The sequence below is a fragment of the Oncorhynchus kisutch genome, linkage group LG2, assembly GCF_002021735.2.
Source record: "Oncorhynchus kisutch isolate 150728-3 linkage group LG2, Okis_V2, whole genome shotgun sequence".
NCBI lineage: Eukaryota > Metazoa > Chordata > Actinopteri > Salmoniformes > Salmonidae > Oncorhynchus > Oncorhynchus kisutch.
In genome coordinates this window covers 49,488,538-49,515,989 of record NC_034175.2, presented here as the reverse complement: position 1 = coordinate 49,515,989, position 27,452 = coordinate 49,488,538, and the positions used below count along the sequence as shown (strand labels likewise).

Sequence of the window (27,452 nt, the reverse complement as noted above, 5' to 3'; positions counted from 1 at the left end):
ATGTTTATTTATTTTCCCTTTTGTATTGTTTATTTTACTTTTGTTTATTATCTATTTCACTTGCTTTGGCAATGTAAACATGTTTCTCATGCCAATAAAGGAACTTTGCCATGAAGCAGGCAAATCGAACACTCTCCCTCTTATTGAGGAATATTTTTGATTACGACCTTTTGGCATTACAAATGTTGTTGTTTTTGTGGCGGGAATGCGCTTCCACAGATGCGGTTTACAAATAAAACTATTTTACTCAATGAAATATGTTGGGGAATTTTTGGGAGAGTGGGCACCTTTGCACCTGAACGTGAACTAAAACGTGGAAGAATGCCGTTATCTATCCGTTTAAGAAAATCGAGAATGCGGCACTGACTGCGACTGCGCGAATTTGCAGGAAGCGTTAACAGTCCTTTTACCAGTAGATACATTGTCAACAGTCAAGACTCAAGACTGGGATCTTAGATCGTTTTAGAGACAGCGCCGATACTGTCACTGGTATGTATTGATGTTTTTCTACTCCCCGTGTGTAGGCTACATGGGACGTGTATCCGCAAGGCTGAAAGAGAAGGGCGTCGAACCAGAGCTGGGGCCGAATTGACTCATCCGCATCAAAATGACTTGGCTACAACGGAGTCCATTCTCTACGGAGACGCACCAATTAACAGATAAAACGGACAATACCTGCATAACTCCTATTCTCCAATGTAAAATAAAAAATAAAGCTAAATGCGTAGCAGGTAATTAACAATGGCAAAGCCACATACGTGGTTTGATCTCTGGTGGTGAAAGCACAGTCATTCCCCTGATATGACAATGGGTGTGTTCGAGGGCTTAGCCTCATGAAGCCGACAGTAGACGAAAGTCGGCGAGTGAAGTCGGGGGAGATGACAGCCGAAAGTCGGACAATGTAGTGGTATTACAACATTAAGGCTCAGATCAACATGGCAGAGTCAACATAGCTGCTATTGTTTATAAAAGTGTTAATGTATAAATGTCTAACGAAAGTTCTATACCCCCATATCACCCATTCACAAACTGGAAGTATAACATGTGTACAATTCATTGGTTAGAGTGGTCGCAAATATCACTTTTCATTTGTATCCCCTGTAGCTTTAGAATCCGCAAAGTTGGTTCCTGTTTCAGTCACATTCGGCCACGTTTGCGTGGGTGAAACAAAAGCACCCTAATGATTGGTTGACAAATAGTGCCTTCCACAAGGCAGGTGATGCTGCATGGTGTAGTGGGTGAGAAGCAACTGTGGCAACTTCATCAAAAAACTGTATGACCTTTGAGCACATGATTTTTGTAAAGTTCATGTAGTCGACAAGTCGTACATTATTTATAACCATAATGAAACAAACGTTGAAATGACAGCTCTTGTATACATGTGACAGTGGGGAGTGGGAGATCAACACACATCATTGGTGCGAATGTCAGACATAACCATTTTGTCCTATCAATTGTACCTGGAATGGTCGACACCTCCACTTGTTTTTACCGTTCCATGATTCCTATGGCGATCTATAATGCAGGCTAGCGCACATCCTCAGCCTGTGTTTTATGTCAGTCACCCTAGATGTATGGATGGGCTTTATTGCAGATCATGTAATAATCTAGTCATACAGATGAAACAATTACCCACCTGTCCAGACTGAATGACACCTGCTGTCATGTGAGCCACTCTTTCCTTTTTCCATTACCAGCAATGCTTTACATAACAGTTCCCTCTATTGTCATTCTCTCTCATCTGCAGACAGAAAGAGAGGAGAGGTAGAGAAAGACTTCACATCCTAGAGATCCCTGTAGTCTAAGCTCCCATCACTGGGAGGCCCCACCCTCCACCATCACCATGGCTACCAGAGGGAGTGGCCGGCCCAATGGCACGCTGCCCCAGACCAAGATATGCCAGTTTAAACTGGTCCTACTGGGAGACATGGCAGTGGGAAAGTCCAGCCTAGTTCTGCGCTTCGTCAAGGGACAGTTTGATGAGTTCCAGGAGACCACCATCGGAGGTGATGGGGGATGGGGAATAAGGGGAGGGGAGAAGTTGACGGGCACACTGTTGGCCCCCGATCACGGCTGGGCAACTCTGTTCAAATCGAACTTTATTTGTCACATGCGCCGAATACAACAAGTGTAGACCTTTCCGTGAAATGCTTACTTACAAGCCCTTAACAAACAGTGCAGTTCAAGAAGAGTTAAGAAAATATTTACCAAGTAGACTAAAGTAAAAAGTAATCAAAAGCAACACAATAACAATAACGAGGCTATATACTGGGGGCACCAGTACCAAGTCAGTGTGCGGGGGTACAGGTTAGTTGAGGTTATTTGTACATATGTAAGTGGGGGTGAAGTGACTGCATAGATAATAAACAATGAGTAGCAGCAGTGTACAAATGGGGGGGGGGGTCAATGTAAATTGTTTGGTGGCTTTTTTATTAATTATTCAGCAGTCTTTTGGCTTGGGGGTAGAAGCTGTTGAGGAGCCTTTTTGTCCTTGAGTACAGCAGCGTAAGCACACTGTGCCAGATTTCCTGGATCAAGTTGGGAGGGTTGTCTGAGATGAAAGGACTAAGTTTTACATCATGAGTTATTCATCCTCTCTCTCTCTCTCCCTCTCAGCTGCGTTCCTGGCCCAGTCTGTGTGTCTAGACGACACTACCGTGAAGTTTGAGATCTGGGACACAGCGGGACAGGAGCGCTACCACAGTCTGGCTCCCATGTACTACCGCGGGGCACAGGCTGCCATCGTGGTCTTTGACATCACCAAGCCGGTAGTCATCAGCACACCACAAAGATGCATGCTCAGAGCTAACTTTAAGAGTAAACAATTAATGTATTGTACTGTATAGAAGCTTTAGCCCTCTCTATCATGTGAACACAGCCATGTTATTTAAATGTTGCACTGTATCTGACTCCTCTTTCTCACCTCTCCCCTCTGTCCCTCTCCTGTGGTCTCTATTTTGCCCTCCTGTAGGAGACGTTTGAGCGGGCTAAAGCCTGGGTGAAGGAGCTACAGAGGCAGGCTAGCCCCAACATTGTCATCGCTCTGGCAGGCAACAAGGCGGACCTGGCTGAGAAGAGACTAGTGGAGTATGAGGTACTGTACTCAACACTGACTCTTTAAGATGTTAAGGCCTTTACTATACAATGACTTAATGCTTTACCACATTTGAATTCTGACTGGGGATTCCCAATACTGATGGATAGCCTTTTCATTATGTGTTGTCTGTCTGACAGGAGGCCCAGACCTATTCTGAAGACACTGGACTTCTCTTCATGGAGACCTCTGCCAAGACTGCCATGAATGTCAACGAACTTTTCCTGGCCATTGGTGAGCTCCCATCTTTTCCCAACAATCTAGAGGGCGACTTCTAGGGATAATAATTTATATTCAAATCAACTATTGGCTTAATAAAAAAGTTTTCCATGACCACATCACATGACCAGGAAAAACTCCAGGGCATAGTTCAAAATAATAATAACAAACATTATTTTTGGCCTCTAACAAAGTGTGTTCCACTATCTCTGCAGCCAAAAAGATGCCCAAAACGGACACCCAGAATCCTACACACGCAGCGCGACACAGGGGAGTGAACCTACAGGATCCTGAAGCCCACAACACCCGATCCTGCTGTGGAGGAGGAGGGATCTAGGACTGCTTCACCGCCATCCTGCCATCCCTGTTCCCAACCTCTGGGGTCGGGCAGGGGGACACCCCCTCCATTCTCCCTCCCATCCACAGACAGACAGACCACTATTGAGAGAAATAGAAAGAGGGGAAGAAAGAAAGAGGGAGTTTGAGTTGGACGGTTGTCTTTTATGAGTGTTTGCCTCACCAACCGACGCCAGAGAGATTTTGGACAAAGACTGACGGACATGAGGAGGAAAAAGACAGTGAGAGAGTGAATACTTTGTATAGTATTGAGAGCTAATCGTTTTGTCTGTCTCGTTTAATTTCAATCATGGTTCCATTTGATTATGCAATCAGTGCAGTCAGTTCTTGAGTGGCAGAGATGGAGCAAGGGAGACTGAAGGATGAGGGAATGAAAGAGTGAATGGGATGCAGGTCATACTCCCTCCCTATAGTATTCCCATTTGTGCACCTCACAGAGAGGCAGAGCTGTATTAAATGCCCTCTCATCACCCTCCTCTGGCATGAGCCCTGGACAACCTTAACCCAACTCTGAAGCCTTGGCCTGGGCCATTCCAGATACTCCCCAGTCCCTACAGATAGAGTAACCCATGTTAGATGGTACAGGTTACCCACAATCCCAAAAGACAAGAGGGAGGATAACCACAGTTTATTGCCTCTTCTAATGCCCGTATTTCCTCTGGTGCCCTTTATTTATTTGAATCCCTAGGCTATATTATTATAATTATTACTCCTTAGACAGCGGTGTTGTGAAACCTCATGCTGCCAGTGCCAGTCTGGTATTATCCAGGCATCTCCTCCTCATTTATCTATCTTCTATGCACAGATGTAGATGTACACTAAAGAACCCAGAGTCCAGTATTTATTTGCTGTTGGGACTGAGTCATGCTCTAGGCCATGTCTGTCTGGCTAGACCTTCACTGGAAGCCTTCACTGTTTCTAACAATCAATCCACTGTCTAGTGCACAATTGGTGATATCCATGGCCACAGTCTCTCATGGTCAGTTTACATCGTCAGCAGAAATTCCTTGCCCCTCGTAGTGATAACTTATAGTTGGTATTGATCTCAAACACTAGCCTGGTCTCAGATCTGTCTCCCTCTGCTCAACAATGACTATAGGAGTTTGCAAGACAGCACAAGCAGATCTGGGACCAGGCTACTCAAACCCCTCTAGACTTGCAGTCCTCTAGGTAGGAAACCAATGCATCTGGTATCTGGCCTGTCATGTTGTGAATGCAAGGGCCATGATCTACATGATATGTTCTGCTGTTCCTTATTTGTCTTGTTTCTTACTGCTTAAGAGTTGATGTCATTGAAAACATTGTAAACAAACGCTTTTAACGTGACTAATGAGCTGATGCTGTTCAAAGCACTGGAGTGAGACGGCAAGCTTTGGTGACAGAGCTACTCAATCTATTGATGGATTCTGAATTGACCCTTAACCCCTAGACATATTTATGTAGATCTGAACAGATCAGAAAGGTTCATGCTTTATGATAGTTGCTTAACCTGGCCAAATAGGTGGATTATTTTTGCCATATTGCTTCCACCTCTCCAAGATCTACAGGAGTGTCTGGTGTAGGGAAGGATCCATTTGGGATGTGTCCAAGGCTTAGCTAAGAAGAATAAGGCTGCTTACGAGGGGTTTAAAAACAAAACAAGAAGTGCCTTCTCCCATTTTCTTCCTTTGTTCTTTGTTTTGGGTTTGCTTTGGCGTGTTCAATAGGCAGACATGTACGTTTTTATTGAACCTTTATTTTATCAGGGGGTCATACTCAGACCAAGGTCTCTTTTACAGATGAGCCCAGAATGACAGAAAATATACGCAGCAAAATGCAAACAGAAAGAAAAACACACTAGCTACGTTTCCATCCAATTGGTGACAGATTTATGTGAATATGTGCGTAGGCTGGGCTGGTAGATTATATAATGGGATTATTATGGATGGGAGCAAGAATAATTGTTTTTTGTTAAACGGCAGTCAAGCGTCGATCATGTCACCAGAATAAGACCCTCGATATGTATTGGAAAGGAGCATCAAGATCACTATGCGCTTTCACCACCCTGTGAAGTTCATCATATATTATTTCATCTGTAGCCTAATAAACTGCATGGTTTCCCGAGTCATAGTGGGAGGACAACACACCATATCGTCACGACTTCACGTTTACTTCCATATGATGGTTATTATATCAATATTTGGGAATAAAGGTGTTTCCAACACCATTTCTCACATAATTAATTAAGACACAATAAAGATCCCACCAGGTCGAACGAACAAATTCTGTCTGCGTTTGAAAAAATTGTACCGAAAATACCTGTTTCCATCACAGCTGTCGTGATTTTTTTTATACGGTATGACATAACCCGCAAACAAACGTCGAAGGTTGATTGTTCCACAAATAAGGTGCAAGAAAACTAAAAGCTGATTCACTTAACACAGTAGAGACCAATGGAATTTCCAGAGTTCGCCATACCAGCTAAAATTACAAGTAAAGCATCTCCCTGGACCTCAACAGCTTGTAACCATTAACTCTTTCTGCACAATGTAATTCTGCTCTTTACAGTTGTAAGGAGCTCTTCTTGTCAAATACTGTATATTTTGTCACCTAATTTGATTGAAACTGTTGATTTTACTAACTAGAGTACGTATATCATTACGCTGGAATTAGTCACTAAGGACACCAGTCTATGTGATGAGCTCTACTTAATTTCAAAGCTAATTGTTTCATAGGCTGTCATCATGATTAATTGATAAACCCATGAGTCACTCATTCATGAACTCTTATTCTATGATCACAGGTTAGTGTAATAATGATGAAGTCCACACGATGTGGGAAAGTCTCAAACGCCCCTCAGCTCCTCTGTAAAGTGTTGTTCAATAAAGATGTGCTATTGCGCCATGTGTGCAGTGAATATGAACTGAGGGCTTGTATCATAAATGGTTTAGTCCAGTTGTGCCACTTGTCTCTGTCATGGGTTAAGCTTGAAATATAGTTTTTCATTTAGGGGGGGGGGGGGGGGCTTGCAAAAAAAAAAAAAAAAACACTGGTTTAGGCAGTCACAAAGCACTGCATAAAAATGAACATGGGCCTGATCTCAGCATTTGTACAGGAGTAAAGATGTCATACACAAGGTTCATGTTCAAAATTGATTTGACTATTTAGTGCAGGGTTTCCCAAACTGGGTCCTGGGGCCCCCCTGGGGGGACGTTTTGTTTTTTTGCCCTAGCACTACACAGCTGATTCAAATAACCAACTTGTCATCAAGCATTGAGTATTTCAATCAGCTATGTAGTGCTAGGGTAAAACCCATAACGTGCACCCAACAGAGGGCCTCAGGACTGAGTTTGGGAAACACTGATTAGTGTACAAACATAATCATGTTCTTTACACAGGTTAGCATTTTTCGTCATGAATCTTGTTCTGGAGGCAGTTCTGCAGAGTGGTCACTAGCTGGCACAGTTACAAAGTCAAAAGTTGATTTTAAACCTAACCTTAACAACACTGCTAACCCTAATGCCTAACCTTAAATGAATAACAAAAAATTGTTTTGAGTTATCATGAATTTGTACAATATAGCTCATTTTGACTTTGCAGTTGGCCCTTCTAGCGGAAATCGCTCAGTTCTGCCTCCAGGGCAAGATTCATGAATAAACATCAACTTGCATTCTTTACATTATATACTTGTTTTATGTTTTGTTTACAACAGCCCTTTTGCAGTTGACCCACACTAGAAAACGACTCAGTAAAATGTCTGAAATCAACATTTGTCCAAAATGTAATTATTTACAAAAACATAAATTAGACTTAAAAACATAAATTTCCATCATGGGATTCTCCCCTCTCCCTTTCCTAATAAAACAGCTCTCTGTTGGTTTGCAATCAAGAAGGACAATTGACAGACAATATCAATATAAAAACATCATGAGAATCTTGTATATTTCACAACAGTTCCCACCAAAACTTGGGTCAAGTTCCAGCCCTAGTCCTCACTCTCCTTGTCGTCGACTGCTGTGTAGATGACCTGGTTCCTGCGTTTGATCCTGGAGTTGCTACCCGTACTGCTGTGGTCCCCCTTCTTCCCACTGGTGCGCTTGGGGATCCGGACATGGGGCTCCTCCCCCTCCCTTTTCCCCTTCCAGGGGTGAGGAGTGAGAGGGGGTAGGCAGGTTGAGGGACAGGCCAGAGGGAGTAGCGGGGTCTGATTTGGGCTCAAGCATGGACAGGACCATGCGACTGGGGGGGTAGCTCTCCAGAGGCTCCCTGAGTCCAGTCTCTCTCCTGCTTCCCCCGTCTCACCCTGAGGCACCACTGAATCAAGGCCCTCCCCCTTACCCCTTTTCTCTCCTCCCTCCTTCTCCCCCTCTTCTTCCTCTATGGCAATCTCATCAGGGTTGTATGAGCTGGACAGGCCTGAGGTGTCAATAGGTTTCATCCCCACTCTGGACATCATCATGCTCCAGCTCTGGGGCTCCTGTGCCCATCTGTCCCCCGACCTGGGCATAGATGTCTGTGAGGCCCTGGGTGGCACAGAGCTGGGTGGTCTGGGGGTTGGTGCTGTAGCTGGGATGGGGGCGGCAGGGTAGCCTAGTGGTTAGAGCGTTGGACTAGTAACCGAAAGGTTGGACTAGTAACCGAAAGGTTGCAAGTTCAAATCACCGAGCTGACAAGGTACAAATCTGTTGTTCTGCCCCTGAACAGGCAGTTAACCCACTGTTCCTAGGCCCTCATTGAAAATAAGGATTTGTTCTTAACTGACTTGCCTAGTTAAATAAAGGTAAAATAAAAAAATAAAAGGGGGCCAGGCAGGATCGTAGGCTGGCACGGTCAGGCTGAAGTTGTCTGGGATGGACAGCTCACCTCCCAGTTCACCCACAGCCTCCATCATGGTTGCCTCAGACGCACTGATGTCCCACCTGGACAACATACAGAAGTAGTTAAGTGTGGGTGTGTAAGTGAGGGGTGGTCTGTAAGTATACAAATGTGTATGTGTGTGAGAGAAGAAGTGTTTAAGTGAGATAGCACGGTGTGTCATATGTGTGAGAGAGAGAGAGAGGAATACAGACAGCGTGAGTATTTGACCTTATGTGCAGGCCGTTGTTCTGTGGAGGGTTCCAGTAGTTAGGGCTAACAGCCAGCAGGCTGTCTTTTAGCCTTCGGGATGACCAGCTACTCTGGATCATATTCCAGAACCTGGGATGGCCTGTCTGCTACCTCTACAATCTGAAACACACACCCTACAAGTCAGCATCAACTCAGACATGCACCATAGAAGAAACCTATAGGCCGTACTAGCATAAAACAAGATCTTCAAGCAAGCTGTTTCACAAACCAAGATGAACAGATTCTACATAAATTCAGGAGTAGGTTTAATCTGGATCTATGAAACTGGACCATAATCACACACCATCCATGCCACGTGTCATCACCCTCTCTCACCTGTAGAAAGTCCATGTAGGGGAGGCACTTATCCAGTCAGAGGAATTTGGTAGTGCGGAGAGCAGCATCACTATTGGCCTAAAGGGAAAAACAGGGCAGCAATATAACCAGTGCTGCATAGGAAATATCAGTTCCGTGACCTAGCAACACAACAATCAGGATAAATAAGATATTGGTTTGGGATTATGCAAAAATCCCAGAATCTTAATTCTGATTAATCAGAAAGAATCACATCTCTGAATATCCACAGCAGTCTCTCTACATAACCGTAGTCAGTTCAGCTCACCGGGTGCTGCATAAGGGCAGCAAACTTGCCGTGGAGGTGTGCAGAGAACCAGTAGTTAGGCTGCAGATGGGCCAGGAGCACTGCAGCCACAGGACAACCCAGTGTGTTGGACTCTACCTCCTGCCTCAGGAATTTCTTCTTACTCAGTAGCTGCCCCATGCTGCCATAATGGTAGATCCCATGAGGCCAGTCATGGGTCAGGAAGACATCCACAGGCATCTGGATCTAGTGGCAAAATAGGGGAGGCATGATGACAAATACGATACAATGGGGGGGACATAATATGATATATTAACCTTGTAAGTGGTAGTCACCTGTTTGAGTTTGAAGACATCAATGTTCCTGATGTGGTAAACACTGTGTAGAGTTTCTGGGATATGGAGGGAACTCGTAATGCCCTGTAAAAAAGGACATTGATTCAATGTTAAAGACGGTTGGGCTGCAACGCATTTGCAGGGACAGGAGGATATATCTACTAGAGCTTTTTGACCTCACCTTTCCTGTAATCATGCCCTTTGAAGATTCCAGACAAGCCACCTATCCTTACTCCTTTGTAGCGCACAACGCCAGCATAACCTGATGGAACACCACACTGTTATTATTAGATACACAATAACATTTTCAGGCAAGTGAAAACTGCTCCTGAATTGCCTGATGGGCAAGTTGCCTTGAGATGTCAATCTGTGGAACTTGTAATATGCGTGTTAACTTTGTAGCCAAAGCCTAAAGGTAAGGTCTTACCCACCAGTCCTGGAAGTGGTTGGAGGCCTCATGATTCCCCCCGATGAAGATGGTCAGGATCAGAGCTGTCTACTCTCCAGAGTAATACCTGCAAAAACCAAAATACAACCAACAGAAATACAACAGATTATCCCTTAAACTAAAGGAACCATAAGTAGTACTGACAGGGTTGGGTTGAACACACATGGCTGTTGATTCCTATGGCATCTAAATCCATAGAGGCCAACAGATTACAGCAGCTGCCCTTCTATGTACCTTCTGATATACTGTAGCTACAGTAATAGTTTGGTTTGCATAACGAGCTAGGTCGAGGGAAATAAAGTAATGATATGATGAGGAAGACAACTACAGAATACAATATAATAAAAGTTAGCATATTTGCTCAATCATTTGTGTTGGTTGTTGTCGCTAGCGCAACAGATCAGCTATCAATAACTCTCTGGGGTCTTAGACAGGTTGTAGCCTTGTCCTGTCTAAGAGACATGGTCATATCAAAGTATACATTTTTTTCTCACCTTCTGCTATTTTCATTTACGACGTAGCGTGATTATGATTATGTTGGTTTGTTCCGTTCATCTCAACCAAAACGTATGAATCGTACATTTTTTCCCACCTCAGCCTAGTTTGCCCATAGCGCATGCGCACACCACATCCACCAAAGTAAATCGAGCAATGGCGTCATAGGTTGCACTTTCAACAATCAAAATAATTTACAAAAAAACAAACATACATTATCCCGAAACGTTGTAATTCGGACTACAACCACTTCTTTATGAATAAAACATATTTATATATGAACATAAATGCTTATAATAAACATATGTTTGTCGAATCACCCAAACTTCAATTTCAAATTATCTGCGCGTTTAGAACCAAAATGTACCTAATTGACTTGATTCACAAATTGACATTCGAGCAATGTAGCCAGTGTGCAACTATAAACAATAGTTTCATTATCACAGGAAACGTTATCTGTGGCTTAAACAGACCAAATACACCCGACTAACTCCACCTAACCCATGAAATACTAAGTGCTTCTAAAGTGTTGCGTGATTTAGCTATATTTACTTTTTTAATCTGAGCAGCTGGTCTGGAGGGCAGAGTGTTTGGAAAGTGCTGCTCCGATTGGGGTGCTCGACAGGGGGAAGAGAGATGGCGTGCTTGTTGGAGGCCCCTCTCCGCATCAGCGTGCTATCTGTGAGTCGTTCTTATAGTATTTAATAAACACTTTATTTTTTGCTATGCACTGCATTCTTCCTAACTGCATTGCATAGTGAAACGCAATTTACGTGTCGCATCAAATTATCAATGTGGGTTGAGGGCATGCACTGAATTTGCTAGCTAGCTACGCTAACTCAGGCTTTGCAACATTTAGCTAGCTAACGTTAGCTACTGTAGTTAGGGCGGTCTCCCGACGTTCACCCGGAATGACTTAGCTAGCTAACTAGTAACCGGTGACATTTACGTGAATCCAATTATAACGAAAACCCGCAACATTTAATAACTTTATTGCACAGTGACGGTGTAATTAAATAAGGTTATGCTAGCTGGAACCACCCGCTAATTAGCTACCTAGTTGGCTAGCTATCTATAACCGTACTTACTCTGTTAGGTAGCATGCTATACAGAACTAGCTAGTTGTCTGAGTCAGTTTTGGGTAAAAGGCTAGCTAACTATGTCAAATGTCAACTGCTGTCAGTTTTGTGATCGAGAATCGAATTTCACTTTTTTAAGACTAACGTTTATCATTTTTACTTATGTTTCAAAGTGAGCTATTAAGCTAACGTTAGCAAGATAGTTTAAAGTTATCATACTGGAAACGCCCCCATATGCTGTTGGTGGTGTCATTGACCAGATCACAGGGTTTTGGAGGAAATACATGAAGATGCCATGAATACACGGCAAACTATACAGCTCTTCAACTAAATGTGTTCATTTGCCACCTGTTAGTCTGTCAACAGATATGTTTTTCAGGACCTGTAATTAAATGGCCAAAGCCAGAGCTAGGTTTAACAACATTTACCAAATGTCATATTCAAATCAAATAAAATGTTATTTGTCACATGCGCTGAATACAACAGGTGGAGGAGACCTTGCAGTGAAATGCTTCCTTACAAGCCCTTAACCAACAATGCTTTAAGATGTTTTAAGATCAGATTAAGTAAGAAATGAAAAATAAAAGTATCAAATAATTTAAATATCAGCAGTAAAATAAAAATAGCGAGGCTATATACACAGGGGGTTAAAGTGACCATGCATAGATAATTAAGAGTAGCAGCAGCAGTGTAAAAGAGGGGTCTGGGTAGCCCTTTGATTAGCTGTTCAGGAGTCATCATATTGTCAAAGTTTTACATTTCACCCACCTGAAATGTGACGATGCACCCATAACTGCATCTGGACTACTGTAATTGTAATGTACTTTAATTGTTAAAGAACTTTGTTTCAGATCCCTTACTGACTCATGACTAATATGGTGTGATTCACAAGGAATACACACAAGTCATTGCAAATCCCTTTTTTTAAAGAGAGCTATAGTAGAGCAGTGCCTCTTTGCTCATCAGTAACCTATTACATAGTGAGTTGTGGGGAAAGTTCTGGACGGTCCCTCAATGATAAACATAAACAAAGTTATCAAGTGACATATGACCATCTCGTGCACTGGATGAGTTTGCAGCTTGACGAGAGTAGCCTACTGCCTGTTGACCAGTCATATAGTTAGGAGGGGCTTTTCTGGGATGGAGTATCTATCTTGCCCAGGCCGGTGTCTTTCTGCTGAGTGTGTGGTTGGTGTCAGCAGTGGGATGATGAGGGAGGCCAGCGCTGACTCATTGTTGTTCTGTCTCTTGTCACCATGCAGGAGGTCACGGCCACCAGTCGCCATTATGTTGACAGGCTTTTTGACCCTGACCCGCAGAAAGTGCTGCAAGGAGTCATGTAAGTACATTACCTTGTGTTGTAGTAGCCTATGTTTTTTTCTATAGGAAAATAGATATTTGTCCTGTCTGTCCATCTTTGTTTCTGTCCCAAATGGCACCCTATCCTCTACTTGGTGCACTACTTTTGACCAGAGCCTTATGGGAAATAGGATGCCATTTGGGCCTCTGTCTGTCCTTGTGTGAGTCTGGTATCTGTATGCGGGTGGAGCAGGCAGCTCTTGGTGCTCTGGAGGGAGCTGTCTGTTAATGATTGATTTGTTTGAGGTGCGATGTGAGCATGCTCAGTGTGAGCTGCTTGGAACACTTTGTTTACATGTGGCTGAACAACCTGGCTGTCAGTGGTGTGTGTTTCTCTCCGATCAGTCAGTGTGATTCATGCTGTGTGGTATGCCAGGTCTCTGCTAGTGTGTGTGTGACTGAGAGAGTGTGTTTCACTGGGCAGTGTGAGTGAGAGCCTCAGCACAGCTTGGACTCGGACATCTTATCATCTTTATTTTTAACTCTGAGACCCAGCTCTGGTTACGGTTTTGGATGGCTAGCTGAGTCGCTTCTTACCTGACTGGTGCAGCAGTACTTTTCCACTGGCCTCCATCTTCTCATGGCTATTTAATTCCATTTAGCTACTTGTATCTTTATGTCATATGCATTGCATTCTATAGGGTGTCAGCAGTTGGCAAACCAGAGTTAGAATTCTGCACTCTGGATAACTTTTATATAGAGTACCAGTCAAAAGTTTGGACACACTTACTCATTCAAGGGTTTTTCTTTATTTGTACTATTTCCTACATTGTAGAATAATAGTGAAGACATTAAAACTATGAAATAACACATGGAATCATGTGTTAAACAAATCAAAATATATTTGAGATTCTTTAAAGTATCCACCCTTTGCCTTGATGACAGCTTTGCACACTCTTGGCATTCTCTCAACCAGCTTAAACCTGGAATGCTTTTCCAACAGCCTTGAAGGAGTTCCCACATATGCTGAGCACTTGTTTGCTACTTTTCCTTCACTCTGCGGTCCAACTGATCCCAAACCATCTCAATTGGGTTGAGGTCGGGTGATTGTGGAGGCCAGGTCATCTGATGCAGCACTCCACTCCTTGGTCAAATAGCCATTACACAGTCTGGAGGTGTTTTGGGTCATTGTCCTGTTGAAAAACAAATGATAGTCCCACTAAGCTCAAACCAGATGGGAAGGCATATTGCTGCAGAATGCTGTGGTAGCCATGCTGGTTAAGTATTCCTTGATCTAAATAAATCACAGATGGTGTCACCAGCAAAGCACCATCACACCACCACCTCATGCTTCATGGTTGGAACCATACACGTGGAGATCATCCATTCACCTACTCTGCTTCTCACAAAGACACAGCAGTTGGAACCAAAAATATCAAATTTGGGCTCATTAGACCAAAGGACAGATTTCCACCAGTCTAATGTCCATTGCTCGTGTTTCTTGGCCCAAGCAAGTCTCTTCTTTATTATTGGTGTCCTTTAGTAGTGGTTTCAAATCAAATTGGTCACATACACATGGTTAGGAGATGTTAATGCGAGTGTAGCGAAATGCTTGTGCTTCTAGTTCCGACAGTGCAGTAATATCTAATAAGTAATCTAACAATTTCCCAACTACCCAATACACACATCTAAAAGGGATGAATGAGAATATGTAAATATGGGTGAGCGATGGCCTAGCGGCAAAGGCAAGGTGCAATATATATTATAAAATACGGAATGTAGATGTATGAGTTATGTAAACATTAAAGTGGCATTGTTTTAAAGTGACTAGAAATCCATTTATTAAAGTGGCCAGTTTGGGTCTCGGTAAGCAGCCTCTCTGAGTTGGTTAAAGCAATTTGACCATGATTCACGGTCTCCTCTTAACAGTTGATATGTCTGTTACTTGAACTCGGTGAAGCATTTATTTGGGCTGCAATATGAGGTTCAGTTTACTCTAATGAACTTATCCTCCGCAGCAGAGGTAACTCTGAATCTTCTTTTCCTGTGGCGGTCCTCCTAAAAGCCATTTTTGAGAACTGCGGGAAACGTTCCTGAAATTTGCCGTATTTTTATTTGATTTTATTACCTTTATTTAACTAGGCAAGTCAGTTAAGAACAAATTCTTATTTTCAATGATGGCCTAGGAACAGTGGGTTAACTGCCTGTTCAGGGGCAGAACGACGGATTTGTACCTTGTCAGCTCGGGGATTTGAACTTGCAACCTTCCTGTTACTAGTCCAATGCTCTAACCACTAGACTACACTGCCGCCCCGTATTGACTGACCTTCATGTCTTAAAGTAATGATGGACTGTCGTATCTCTTTGCTTATGAGCTGTTCTTGCCGTAATACGGACTTGGTCTTTTACCAAATAGAGCCCTCTTCTGTATACCACTCCTACCTTGTCACAACACAACTGATTTACTCAAATGCATTAAGAAGGAAAGATATTCCACTATTGACTTTTATCAAGGCACACCTGTTAATTGAAATGTATTCCAGGTGACTACCTCATGAAGCTGGTTGAGAGAATGCCAAGAGTGCGCAAAGCTGTCATCAAGGCAAAGGGTGGCTACTTTGAAAAATCTCAAAATATATTTTGATTTGTTTAACCCTTTTTTGCTTAGTACATGATTCCATATGTGTTATTTCATAGTTTTGATGTCTTCACTATTATTCTACAATGTAGAAACTAGTAAAATTGAAGAAAAACCCTTGAATGCGTAGGTTTGACTGGTACTGTATGTTATTGGCTTATATAAGTGGTGTGATGTTCAGAATTCTATCCTCAAAGCAACATGTTAACAAGCTTGAATAGCAATGATGTTTCTCAGTTGAACCTGTGGCTGTTAGCATTAGTGTTAGACTTGTGTGGTTTAGCGTAGGTGATATGATTGCTACTGTGGTTGAACTCTGTCAAGCGTTGTTATTGTGGCTGTTGGTAACATGCTGAGGAAGCTCCACACATCTGACTCTTACCATTTGTGTGTTCACAGTGACATGAAGAATGCTGTCATCGGAAACAACAAACAGAAAGCCAACCTGATTGTCCTGGGAGCTGTGCCCAGGTGTCTCTCTCTCTTCACCTGTTTTCCCATCTTTCTCTTTCTCCTTTCCCCACTTGCTCTCTTTCCCCTCCCCTCAACCCAATCTCCAAGCCCAATTGAATGGCAGGGTTGACTGCGTTTAACCTACCCAGGGACTGCGGTTGAAAATTAGCCGGCTGGCTAAAACCGTCACTTTTACTGAAACGTTGATTAATGTGCACTGTCCTTGTAAAAATAAAATTAACTCAAACTGTGTGTCTCTCCCCAGGTTACTATATCTGCTCCAGCAGGGCTCGTCCAGCTCAGAATTGAGGGCAGAGTGTGCGGTGGTGCTGGGCAGTCTGGCCATGGGCACTGAGAACAACATCAAGTCCCTGGTGGACTGTCACATCATCCCTGCCCTACTGCAAGGTAGATGTATGCGTAACACAGACAAATCGATACACACAAATCAGTCACACTTAGAGTGACGCGCTGACCTGTGTTAGTCTTTCAGTCATAACTCATTGACCGGACAGCACTCTGACTGAGGAAACACATACTCATTCTCTCATCGCAAGTGTGTCTCTCTGCAGGTCTCCTATGTCCAGACCTGATCTTCATCGAGGCTTGTCTACGCTGCCTCAGGACAGTCTTCATCAGTCCAGTCACCCCAGTGCAGCTGCTCTACACTGTAAGTCTCTCTTGCTCTTCTCTTCTCTATTCCCCCCCATTGGTATTGTGTAACTTGCCATCACTATTCTTAGTGATGTGTTGTCTATTTCTGCGAGTGTGCACAGTAACACTGGGTGTGCGCAGTAACTGTGTGTGTTACACCTTGTCAGGACCCCACTGTGATCCCCCACCTCATGTCCCTGCTGAGTCGGTCACAGCGGACGCAGGAGTACATCACCCAGATCTTCTCCCACTGTTGCAAGGTCAGTACACCAGCACACATTTAAAACACTTCACATTAGAGAAAGATTTACAGTATTGTAATAGAACACCGAAGACACTCAGTGTGTGTGTGTTTTGTAGACTCCGGAGCACCAGACGGTTCTGTTTAACCACGGGGCTATCCAGAACATTGCTCCTCTTCTCATCTCTCCCTCCTATAAGGTAGCCGTTGAAATGACTCCTCACCCAGATCTCAGTACTACCATCTGACCTTTTTATATTACCACTCTCTTCCCCCCCTCTTCTCTCATTCTTTTCTTTCTGCTCTCATCCTATACAGGTACGGATGCAAGCATTAAAATGCTTCTCGGTCCTGGCCTATGAGAACACTCAGGTCTCCATGACACTGGTGAATGGTGAGGGGCTTTATTTCCCCTTCTATTTATGTCTGTCTGTCTCTCGCTGCTGCTGCTTTGGGACCTGACTGGGACAGCTTCCAGCTAGATTCTTCACTCTGTGTCAGGAGTTCTATTCTTGGCATTATATTGGTATTGTCATGGTAGCAAAAAGTTTGTCAGATGGTGACAATATTGTATAATGAAGTTACTATGAAAATCAATGTTCTCCTCTCTGTTCTCAGTGCTGGTGGATGAGGAGCTGCTCTCTCAGGTATTTGTCAGAATGATGCAAAGGGATCAGCCCATTGACATGCAGCTCACAGCAGCCAAGTGGTGAGTGAGTGTTTCCTTCACTTGACTATTAAAAGAAGTTTGCTTCCATTGACAGTGTTGAAGTAACTGTAAAGTATATGTTTTTCCGCCGACTATTAAAGTAAGAATCTCAAGTGTTTTAGTTTCGGGAAGATAATCTCTTTTCCCACTCCCGCTCACCGTTTGCTTTCCTCCCCTCCCCCAGTCTAACATACATGTGTCGAGCAGGAGCAATTAGGACAGATGACAGCTGCATCGTGTTAAAGGTGATTATTCCATTTTGCGTGTCTTGTGCAATCATATGACTTGCCTGGTACTGGTATGTGTGTGATGTATGTTGAGTCTAGCCTGCCTGTTGTGTCTTCCCTGCCTGTGTGTGTATAATCCTTGTTCCATCCCTGTATAGACCCTGCCGTGCCTGGTGAGGATGTGCAGTAAGGAGAGGTTGTTGGAGGAGCGTGTGGAGGGGGCAGAGACCCTGGCCTACCTGATGGAGCCTGATGTGGAGCTGCAGAGGATTGCCAGTGTAACCGACCACCTAGTGGCCATGCTGGCTGACTACTTCAAATACCCCAGCTCTGTCAGCGCCATCACTGACATCAAGAGGGTGAGACACTGGACTTTACTCATTGAACCTAGCCAGGCAATCTTACAAGGCAGAGAGAACTAATACTGTCAGGAAAACCCTGACACTGTTGGGTGAAAAGAACACCACATTCTTTACTTTGGACAAAAACCTCTAACTCTCTTATCTCTCACCAAATAGCCAGCAGCATACCACCCTGCATACCACTGCTGGCTTGCTTCTGAAGCTAAGCAGGGTTGGTCCTGGTCAGTCCCTGGATGGGAGACCAGATGCTGCTGGAAGTGGTGTTGGAGTGCCAGTAGGAGGCACTCTTTCCTCTGGTCTAAAAAATATCCCAATGCTCCAGGGCAGTGATTGGGGACACTGCCCTGTGTAGGGTGCCGTCTTTCGGCTGGGACGTTAAACGGTTGTCTTGACTCTCTGCGGTCATTAAAGATCCCATGGCACTTATCGTAGGGGTGTCCTGGCTAAATTCCCAACCTGGCTATCAAACCATCACGGTCACCTAATAATCCCCAGTTTACAGTTGGCTCATTCATCCCCCTCCTCTCCCCTGTAACTATTCCCCAGGTCGTTGCTGCAAATGAGAATGTGTTCTCAGTCAATTTACCTGGTAAAATAACGGATAAATAAATATTGAATTGTCTTTATCTGCAGTTGGATCACGACCTGAAGCATGCTCACGAGCTGAGACAAGCTGCCTTTAAACTGTACGCCTCACTGGGCTCCAACGACGAAGATATCCGCAAGAAGGTGGCTTTCACTCAACAGTACACACACACCCCTACCTAGCCGCCTTTAGAAATGTGTCCGTGTCCTCTTCCTAACATCCCCCCCCCCCCCGTCCCCGTCCCCCCCGTCTCTCTCCTCCTCAGATCACAGAGACAGAGAACATGATGGACAGGATAGTGAGTGGCCTGTCAGAATCCAGCGTCAAGGTGCGGCTAGCTGCCGTCAGGTACTGATAACATCCCTACCTCTCCACTGAGGGTGCTGTGACATCCTGAGTGTCCTGTCACATTCTGTTCCCTTCTTAGCCTAAGAAGATCTCCTTGCATCCGAGACATCTGACTCTCGACTGGTTGCCGTGTGTGCCTGTTGTGATATTGACTCTTCCTCTGTGTCCAGGTGTCTTCACAGTCTGTCCCGGTCAGTCCAACAGTTGAGGACTAGTTTTCATGACCACGCCGTATGGAAGCCCCTTATGAAGGTCTGTACCAAGGGGTCTTTTTTTCACCATACAAGATTACTTACTATACAAATGATCTATGTATGCTGCAAAGTACATGGCCTTCGTAGTGAGACTGTACGTCTCTTGTCTTCTGTGTGTAGTTGTTACAGAATGCTCCAGACGAGGTGTTGGTCATGGCCTCTTCTACACTATGCAACCTGCTACTGGAGTTTTCACCCAGCAAAGAGGTGAGACCGCCAGACAGCAATACAACACTGTTACCTAGCTAGCAATACAACACCACTACTGTTACATAGCTAGCAATACAACACCACTACTGTTACATAGCTAGCAATACAACACTACCACTGCCACCTAGCTAGCAATACAACACTACCACTGCCACCTAGCTAGCAATACAACACTACCACTGCCAACTAGCTAGCAATACAACACCACTACTGCCAACTAGCTAGCAATACAACACTACCACTGCCAACTAGCTAGCAATACAACACCACTACTGCCAACTAGCTAGCAATACAACACCACTACTGCCAACTAGCTAGCAATACAACACTACCACTGCCAACTAGCTAGCAATACAACACTACCACTGCCAACTAGCTAGCAATACAACACTACCACTGCCAACTAGCTAGCAATACAACACTACCACTGCCAACTAGCTAGCAATACAACACTACCACTGCCAACTAGCTAGCAATACAACACTGCCAACTAGCTAGCAATACAACACTGCCAACTAGCTAGCAATACAACACTGCCACCTAGCTAGCAATACAACACTGCCACCTAGCTAGCAATACAACACTGCCACCTAGCTAGCAATACAACACTGCCACCTAGCTAGCAATACAACACTGCCACCTAGCTAGCAATACAACACTGCCACCTAGCTAGCAATACAACACTGCCACCTAGCTAGCAATACAACACTGCCACCTAGCTAGCAATACAACACTGCCACCTAGCTAGCAATACAACACTGCCACCTAGCTAGCAATACAACACTGCCACCTAGCTAGCAATACAACACTGCCACCTAGCTAGCAATACAACACTGCCACCTAGCTAGCAATACAACACTGCCACCTAGCTAGCAATACAACACTGCCACCTAGCTAGCAATACAACACTGCCACCTAGCTAGCAATACAACACTGCCACCTAGCTAGCAATACAACACTGCCACCTAGCTAGCAATACAACACTGCCACCTAGCTAGCAATACAACACTGCCACCTAGCTAGCAATACAACACTGCCACCTAGCTAGCAATACAACACTGCCACCTAGCTAGCAATACAACACTGCCACCTAGCTAGCAATACAACACTGCCACCTAGCTAGCAATACAACACTGCCACCTAGCTAGCAATACAACACTGCCACCTAGCTAGCAATACAACACTGCCACCTAGCTAGCAATACAACACTGCCACCTAGCTAGCAATACAACACTGCCACCTAGCTAGCAATACAACACTGCCACCTAGCTAGCAATACAACACTGCCACCTAGCTAGCAATACAACACTGCCACCTAGCTAGCAATACAACACTGCCACCTAGCTAGCAATACAACACTGCCACCTAGCTAGCAATACAACACTGCCACCTAGCTAGCAATACAACACTGCCACCTAGCTAGCAATACAACACTGCCACCTAGCTAGCAATACAACACTGCCACCTAGCTAGCAATACAACACTGCCACTGCCACCTAGCTAGCGATACAACGCTGCCACCTAGCTAGGTAAAGTTGAACTTTAAAAGTTCAAGTGTAGTCGCAAAAACCAAGCGCTATGACGAACCTGCATGAGGACCGCCACAGGAAAGCTGCAGAGGATAAGTTCATTAAGAGTTAACTGCACCTCAGATTGCAGCCCAAATAAATGCTTCTGAGTTCAAGTAACAGACAAATCTCAACATCAACTGTTCAGAGGAGACTGTGTGAATCAGGCCTTCAGGGTTGAATTGCTGCAAAGAAACCACTGCTAAAGGACACTAATAAGAAGAGACTTGCTTGGGCCAAGAAACACGTGTAATGATACACATGGAAGTCTGTCCTTTAGTCTGATGAGCCCAAATGTGCCATTTTGGTTCCAACCGCCGTGTTTTGTGAGACGCAGAGTAGGTGTACGGATGATCTTCGCATGTGTGGTTCACACCATGAAGCATGGAGGAGGTGGTGTGGGGGTGCTTTGCTGATGACACTGTCAGTGATTTTATTTAGAATTCAAGGCACACTTGACCAGCATGGACACCACAGCATTCTGCAGCTTTTCGCCATCCCATCTGGTTTGGGCTTAGTGGGACTATCATTTGTTTTTCAACAGGACAATGACCCAACACACTTCTAGGCTGTGTAAGGGATATTTTACCAAGAAGAAGAGTGATGGAGTGCTGCATCAGCCAACCTCAACACAATTTAGATGGTTTGTGATGAGTTGGACTGCAGAGTGAATGAAAAGCAGCCTGTGCTCAGCATATGTGGGAACTCCTTCAATATTTTTGGTAAAGCATTCCAGGTGAAGCTGGTTGAGAGAATGCCAAGAGTGTGCAAAGCTGTCATCAAGGCAAAGGGTGGCTACTTTGAAGAATCTCATATAAAATATATTTTGATGTTTCTCACTTTTGGTCACTACATGATGCCATATGTGTTATTTCATAGTTTTGATGTCTTCACTATTATTCTACAATGTAGAAAATATTAAAAATCAAGAAAAAAAACTTGAATGAGTAGGTGTCCAAACTTTTGGCTGGTTTTGTGTTAATATTTTTGTCTTGATGTTTTAGGACTAAATATTAGCTGTCAGGTTGTGAACCTGCAATTTAGCATGACCAGTGGGAGTAAGTGCGTATGTTTTGTGTATGTCTGCAGCCCATCTTGGAGTCAGGGGTGATAGAGTTACTATGCAGTCTGACCCAGAGTGATAGTCCAGCCCTGAGGGTCAATGGCATCTGGGCTCTAATGGTGAGTCACCGCTTTACTGCCTTGCTCTGCTCTCACCACTTTACTGCCTTGCTCTGCTCTCACCACTACTGCCTTGCTCTGCTCTCACCACTTTACTGCCTTGCTCTGCTCTCACCACTGTACTGCCTTGCTCTGCTCTCACCACTGTACTGCCTTGCTCTGCTCTCACCACTGTACTGCCTTGCTCTGCTCTCACCACTGTACTGCCTTGCTCTGCTCTCACCACTGTACTGCCTTGCTCTGCTCTCACCACTGTACTGCCTTGCTCTGCTCTCACCACTGTACTGCCTTGCTCTGCTCTCACCACTGTACTGCCTTGCTCTGCTCTCACCACTGTACTGCCTTGCTCTGCTCTCACCACTGTACTGCCTTGCTCCATTGATTCTCAGTCAGTAGAGCATAAGCAGTGAAACAACCCTTCACCTGAGAATCTTCCAACTGGAACTTTGGTAAAGTTTCTGTATCTGCGCAACCCTACTATAGAAGGTCTGTGTCTAACCTACACCATCATGGTTGTGTGTAGAACATGGCGTTCCAGGCGGACCAGAAGGTGAAGGGGGAGATTGTGAGAGCGTTGGGAACAGAGCAGCTCTTCCGTCTGCTTTCTGACCCTGACTCTAACGTCCTGATGAAGACCCTGGGCCTGCTACGGAACCTGCTCTCCACACGACCCGTAAGACTGGCACACACACACACACTTAGTCTTTGTGTGACTTAAGTCCAATCATTGACCCACATCGTATGTTGCAGACAGGGCATGTAGAGTCTCTGATTGGGGGGGGTATAGGTACATTCCTGGCTTCATGTCTCTTGAGGCGATTTCTTCTCCGTAGCCCGTTCCTGTCCTTCTCAAGCTTCTGCACTCCTTGCTGGTAGAGCTGACACCAGATGGAGCGTTCAGCGGCAGTGCCCTCCAGCTGGGTAGGGTTAAGCCTGCACTTTTCCGTTGTGGTCTACAGTTGATCTTTGTAGTGCCTCCCCTGACCCTCTGCAGAGCTGGCCATACAGGGCTCCCGGTCACGCAAGGTTATCCACAGGGTGCACTAGAGGCACCTGATGTGAAAGGCCTCCAGCATCCTGATGTTGCTAGTGTAGATGGTCCACGTCTCGCAGCTGTAGAGGAGAGTTGTCATGACCACTGCCTGGTAAACAGATATTTTTGTGTGAAGGTTGAGGCCTTTTTGTTCTGGAAGACCATTCTCCTGAGCCTACCAAAGGAAGCTGTGGCTTGTTTGGTCAGGTTTTGTATTTCTCTTTCGGTACTGCAGTCGTCAGAGAGACAGACACTCACACTCTGCTTTTAATCATCTCAAGTCTCACGCACATTGTCTCGCCTTTTCATACTCTATCCCGCTTGATCAGTCTTTCTCTAACCTCCTCTCCCTTCTGTCTCCCAGCACATAGACCAGGTCATGAGTTCTCATGGGAAGCAGATCATGCAGGCAGTCACTCTAATCCTCGAGGGAGAACACAGCATCGAGGTCAAGGAACAGGTATGACCCCCTCCTCCCCCCTTCGGCTTACTATACCATGAACACTTTGATGTAGGGTTGCAATATTTCATTCACATAATCCCAAATTCCCGGGCTTTCCAGTTGGATTATTCCCTCCTTGCTTATTTCCTAATTCCAGGAGTGCTCCAAATTCTAGAAAACTTGTGAATTTCTGAGAAGTTAGCAGTTCTGCAACCCTACTTTTGTCTTGAGAAGCACTTCAGGACAGAGCTGCTGTCTGTGTTTCAGACACTCTGTATCCTAGCCAACATTGCCGACGGCAACACAGCCAAGGAACTCATCATGACCAATGACGACATCCTCCAGAAAATCAAATATTACATGGTAGAGTCTCTTCCCTCCATTAGCCACTGTAGCTATACCTAATTCTTGACTACTGATCAGGCTTAGAGGTTCACTGAACTCTGTCAACCTTCATATTTGCCTGTATCCATGTGTGATAATTTTTATTTAGAACGAGTTTGACCGTCTCTCTTTGGATCTATTGTTGCCATATCTTAAGCAAGTACTGCCATTTTCTCTGTGATGTCCTCTCAGGCTCACTCTAATGTGAAGCTCCAGCTGGCGGCCACCTTCTGTATCTCCAACCTGATCTGGAACGAGGAGGACGGTGAGGCCAACGCCATGACAGGTTGTCACAAGCTGGGGGGGACTGTGGGGGAGCGTGGAAACACAGATGTTCAAAGTGTTTGTGTTAGCTAGGGCTAGTGGTAGTTTCATGGATGTAGTGGTATAAAGTGAGTGAAATTCTGCAATGTTATGCATTACGGCAACGTAACTCATTTATGCTCCACTACATCAATGGTTTTCATCTGTGTTTTGAGTAAACACTGTTGGACCGGGTCTCTGCCTCTCACTCCGACATCCTCCTCTAACCTTCCTACGTCGGTGTCTCTCTCTGTTCAGGTTCCCAGGAGCGTCAGGACAAGCTGAGGGAGTTGGGCTTTGTAGACATCCTGCACAAACTCACCCAGGCCTCAGACCCCAACCTCTGTGACAGGTCTGACACAGCCACACACACTTCTGATCTCTCTCCTGCTTTCCTACAGATTCTCTCTTCTATTGACAGACAGACGCGCACAAACACATGCACGCTCATTGTGTTGTAGGATACCGACTCTCTCTCGCTCTCTTTCAGGGCGAAGACGGCAATGCAGCAGTATCTGGCGTGACCCTACGAGAGCAGTCTCCGATGTCGTTGCCCCTAACAACACAACTAACAATCCAATGGCCTGCCAGGAGGAGACCTGCCTGCCTGCTGCCATTGTTTTGTTTTCTTCTCCTTCAGTTTAATCTTAGTTTTGTTGCACAAAGACACCTTTGAGCTGCAGCGACGGACGCCCCCCTTCCACCCCATCACCCCCAACCCAAACCTGACCCCCATCCCACCCGGAGACAAGGTTGGCGGGGGAACTGGGAAACACCTTCTGTATCGCAACGGTTACTGGAGGGGGGGGGGGGGGTCATTCAAAGGTTTTTGCCTTTTTATTTTTTTATGCAAAGATGGATGTGAATGAAGAAGGGTTAGTAGAGTGCAGTACAGTAGCCAGCCAGTGCAGCACATCGCCACCATGTGGCCAGGAGGCTTTGGTGCTATTGGACTCCTAATGAGGAGACTGAACATAAAGATGTCTCAGAGAGTGGGACGGAGAGCTGGACTGAAGGCTCTGACGAAGAGGGCAGGGTTGTGGGAGCATCGCTTCCTCCTGGTTTTATTTAGCTAATTAATGATTCATTATTGATATTATTATTATTATTAGAGGGGCTTTATGTCACGAGATGAGTTGCGTTTGGAAAAAGACTGCTCAATTTGTACTTTTTTGTGTTTTTCTTTTTTTGTGGATACATACCTCGTAAATATATATAAACATATAAATATATTTTTTAGATTATAATTTCCCCCCTCTGTTTCTTTTTCTCTGTGTCTGATCCTGGGTTCCTTGTACAGTAGGGTGTGAACAGAATATCAATGGGAGGATGATGTGGTCAATAGAACAAAGTTAGAAGGTTGACTGGAAATATGGGCTGCTTTCACAGACCCAGATTAAGTTTAGTCCTGGACTAAAAAGCACTTTCAATGGAGAATCTCCATTGAGCATAATTTTTTAAATCTCGTACTAGATTTTAGGGCTCTATTCAATCTGTGTTGTGGAAGTTCAGTGTTATAGCGTGATTGAAATTTCAAGGCAATGTTCCCGCGTTAGTGGTAAACGCTGCATCTGTCAGTTCAACCGGAATGTACCTTTACATTTCGATCGGGGAATTTGTAACGATTCAGCGATACAGATTTAATTGGGCCCTTAATCTGTATCTGGTAAACCGGCCCATAGTGTCACTATGTATGACCCTGACTCTCTCTAGTCTTACCTTTCGGAAGGCACAAAGATGGATCCATGAAATAGGATAAAATGCTAAATGTCCTTCACCTGTAGCCATTTGGTTCCTCCCAGAATCTTCTAGATCTTTCCTCTCCCTGACATTTCCATTCTTACAGAAGCTCTGACAGAATGAATGCTACCATTTGAAATATATGCAGACCTGAAAGATGGACTTGGTCATTGAGTACTGTCTTTTTTTTGTCCATGGGGCACCGGGTGGAGGAAAGTGGAGAAGACTAGTCAATGTGAGGCATGTGAACAGGTGAACGAAACAAGTCACAAGTGTAACATATCTGAATACATGCATCAATTAAAGCTCCACTGGTTATAAGAGCATTACCATGGTTGTGCCACATGTTAAAATGACTTAGGAAGTGATCCCACTGGCGCTGGACATCACGTCATCCCTGACAATGATTCGGATCCAAAGCATCACAGAAGCCTGGATCTTATAAAACAACACTTTGTTTATTCTTGTATAATGTATTTCTGGTAAAGTTGGTGACATTTAATAATAAAATACATCTGAAGCCTCCCAAAGCCTCGGGCAGCACAGTAAGCCTACCTTCCTCTCCCTCAGGCACATTCCTCATGCAGATAGCTGTGACATGCATTTAACACCCCCACCCCAAACTCCTCCCACTACTCTCACACCTCCATACAGCCGCATCCAAGTCCTCACCTTGTTACAGAAAATAGAAACCAGCATCTGAATCTGTCTATATTACGCATAGTGCACCACCTCCAAACAACTCTGGTACACATTCCAAGTACACAGCGCATCAGACGATGCTAGTAAAATTAGGCCTCTGACCAATTTAGCAGTATCTGAGAATTGTAGGATAAGTCTGTGTTATCCAGAGGTTCACAATTGTTCATGGGTTGCAGATGATGCTGGGGACATGGCAATAGTGTGTGTTGGTGCATGTGGGCTTTCATATGAAGCTGTTGAAGTGGAGATGTCTGGTTGAACAACTAGTGATGGATGGAAAAGGGCCAGAACACGCCTCTGCATTTTCAACAAGATATTGCCAGAATATATAATTTACTAACACAAATAAATACATAACTTACTTTTCAAAATAAAAGTGCAGTGTTCATAATTGAATAGTCAAT

General features: G+C 44.5%; 2 protein-coding genes and 1 pseudogene across 6 annotated transcripts; 2 read left to right on the top strand and 1 right to left on the bottom strand.

Annotated features, from left to right (window-relative positions):
* The first annotated feature begins 335 nt into the window (after nt 1-335).
* LOC109867810 (ras-related protein Rab-5B-like) lies at nt 336-6,572 on the top strand. Of its 2 annotated transcripts, none has more exons than XM_020457124.2 (6): nt 336-489; nt 1,748-2,006; nt 2,617-2,768; nt 2,972-3,094; nt 3,235-3,328; nt 3,529-6,572. In XM_020457124.2, the coding sequence occupies exons 2-6, from the start codon at nt 1,844-1,846 to the stop codon at nt 3,648-3,650; spliced, it is 654 nt and encodes a 217-aa protein (XP_020312713.1). In that variant the 5' UTR covers nt 336-489; nt 1,748-1,843; the 3' UTR covers nt 3,651-6,572. The 2 variants fall into 2 exon arrangements, with proteins under 2 accessions (XP_020312713.1, XP_031652357.1); XM_031796497.1 differs by having other exon boundaries at nt 355-731.
* On the bottom strand, nt 5,390-10,961 carry LOC109867840 (lariat debranching enzyme-like; annotated as a pseudogene).
* LOC109867790 (armadillo repeat-containing protein 8) lies at nt 10,808-26,871 on the top strand. 4 transcript variants are annotated; one of them, XM_020457089.2, is made up of 22 exons: nt 10,808-11,315; nt 12,976-13,052; nt 16,050-16,121; nt 16,369-16,511; nt 16,676-16,773; nt 16,925-17,017; nt 17,118-17,198; nt 17,317-17,392; nt 17,617-17,707; nt 17,892-17,952; nt 18,093-18,293; nt 18,930-19,025; nt 19,148-19,230; nt 19,401-19,482; nt 19,605-19,691; nt 22,352-22,444; nt 22,968-23,117; nt 23,842-23,937; nt 24,187-24,282; nt 24,496-24,568; nt 24,865-24,958; nt 25,097-26,871. In XM_020457089.2, the coding sequence occupies exons 1-22, from the start codon at nt 11,271-11,273 to the stop codon at nt 25,128-25,130; spliced, it is 2,022 nt and encodes a 673-aa protein (XP_020312678.1). In that variant the 5' UTR covers nt 10,808-11,270; the 3' UTR covers nt 25,131-26,871. The 4 variants fall into 4 exon arrangements, with proteins under 4 accessions (XP_020312678.1, XP_020312669.1, XP_031652345.1 ...); XM_020457080.2 differs by having other exon boundaries at nt 11,091-11,315; nt 24,496-24,589; XM_031796485.1 differs by lacking the exon at nt 22,352-22,444 and having other exon boundaries at nt 11,091-11,315.
* The last annotated feature ends 581 nt before the right edge of the window (nt 26,872-27,452 follow it).

Bases quoted from the DNA above. Each gene is read 5' to 3' on its own strand.
- LOC109867810 (XM_020457124.2), top strand. From the start codon at position 1,844: ATGGCTACCAGAGGGAGTGGCCGGCCCAATGGCACGCTGCCCCAGACC. The intron at 2,007-2,616 runs GTGATGGGGGAT...TCTCCCTCTCAG, and splicing joins CCAGGAGACCACCATCGGAG to CTGCGTTCCTGGCCCAGTCT. The intron at 2,769-2,971 runs GTAGTCATCAGC...GCCCTCCTGTAG, and splicing joins TCTTTGACATCACCAAGCCG to GAGACGTTTGAGCGGGCTAA.
- LOC109867790 (XM_020457080.2), top strand. From the start codon at position 11,271: ATGGCGTGCTTGTTGGAGGCCCCTCTCCGCATCAGCGTGCTATCT. The intron at 16,122-16,368 runs GTGTCTCTCTCT...GTCTCTCCCCAG, and splicing joins GTCCTGGGAGCTGTGCCCAG to GTTACTATATCTGCTCCAGC. The intron at 24,283-24,495 runs GTAGAGTCTCTT...ATGTCCTCTCAG, and splicing joins AGAAAATCAAATATTACATG to GCTCACTCTAATGTGAAGCT.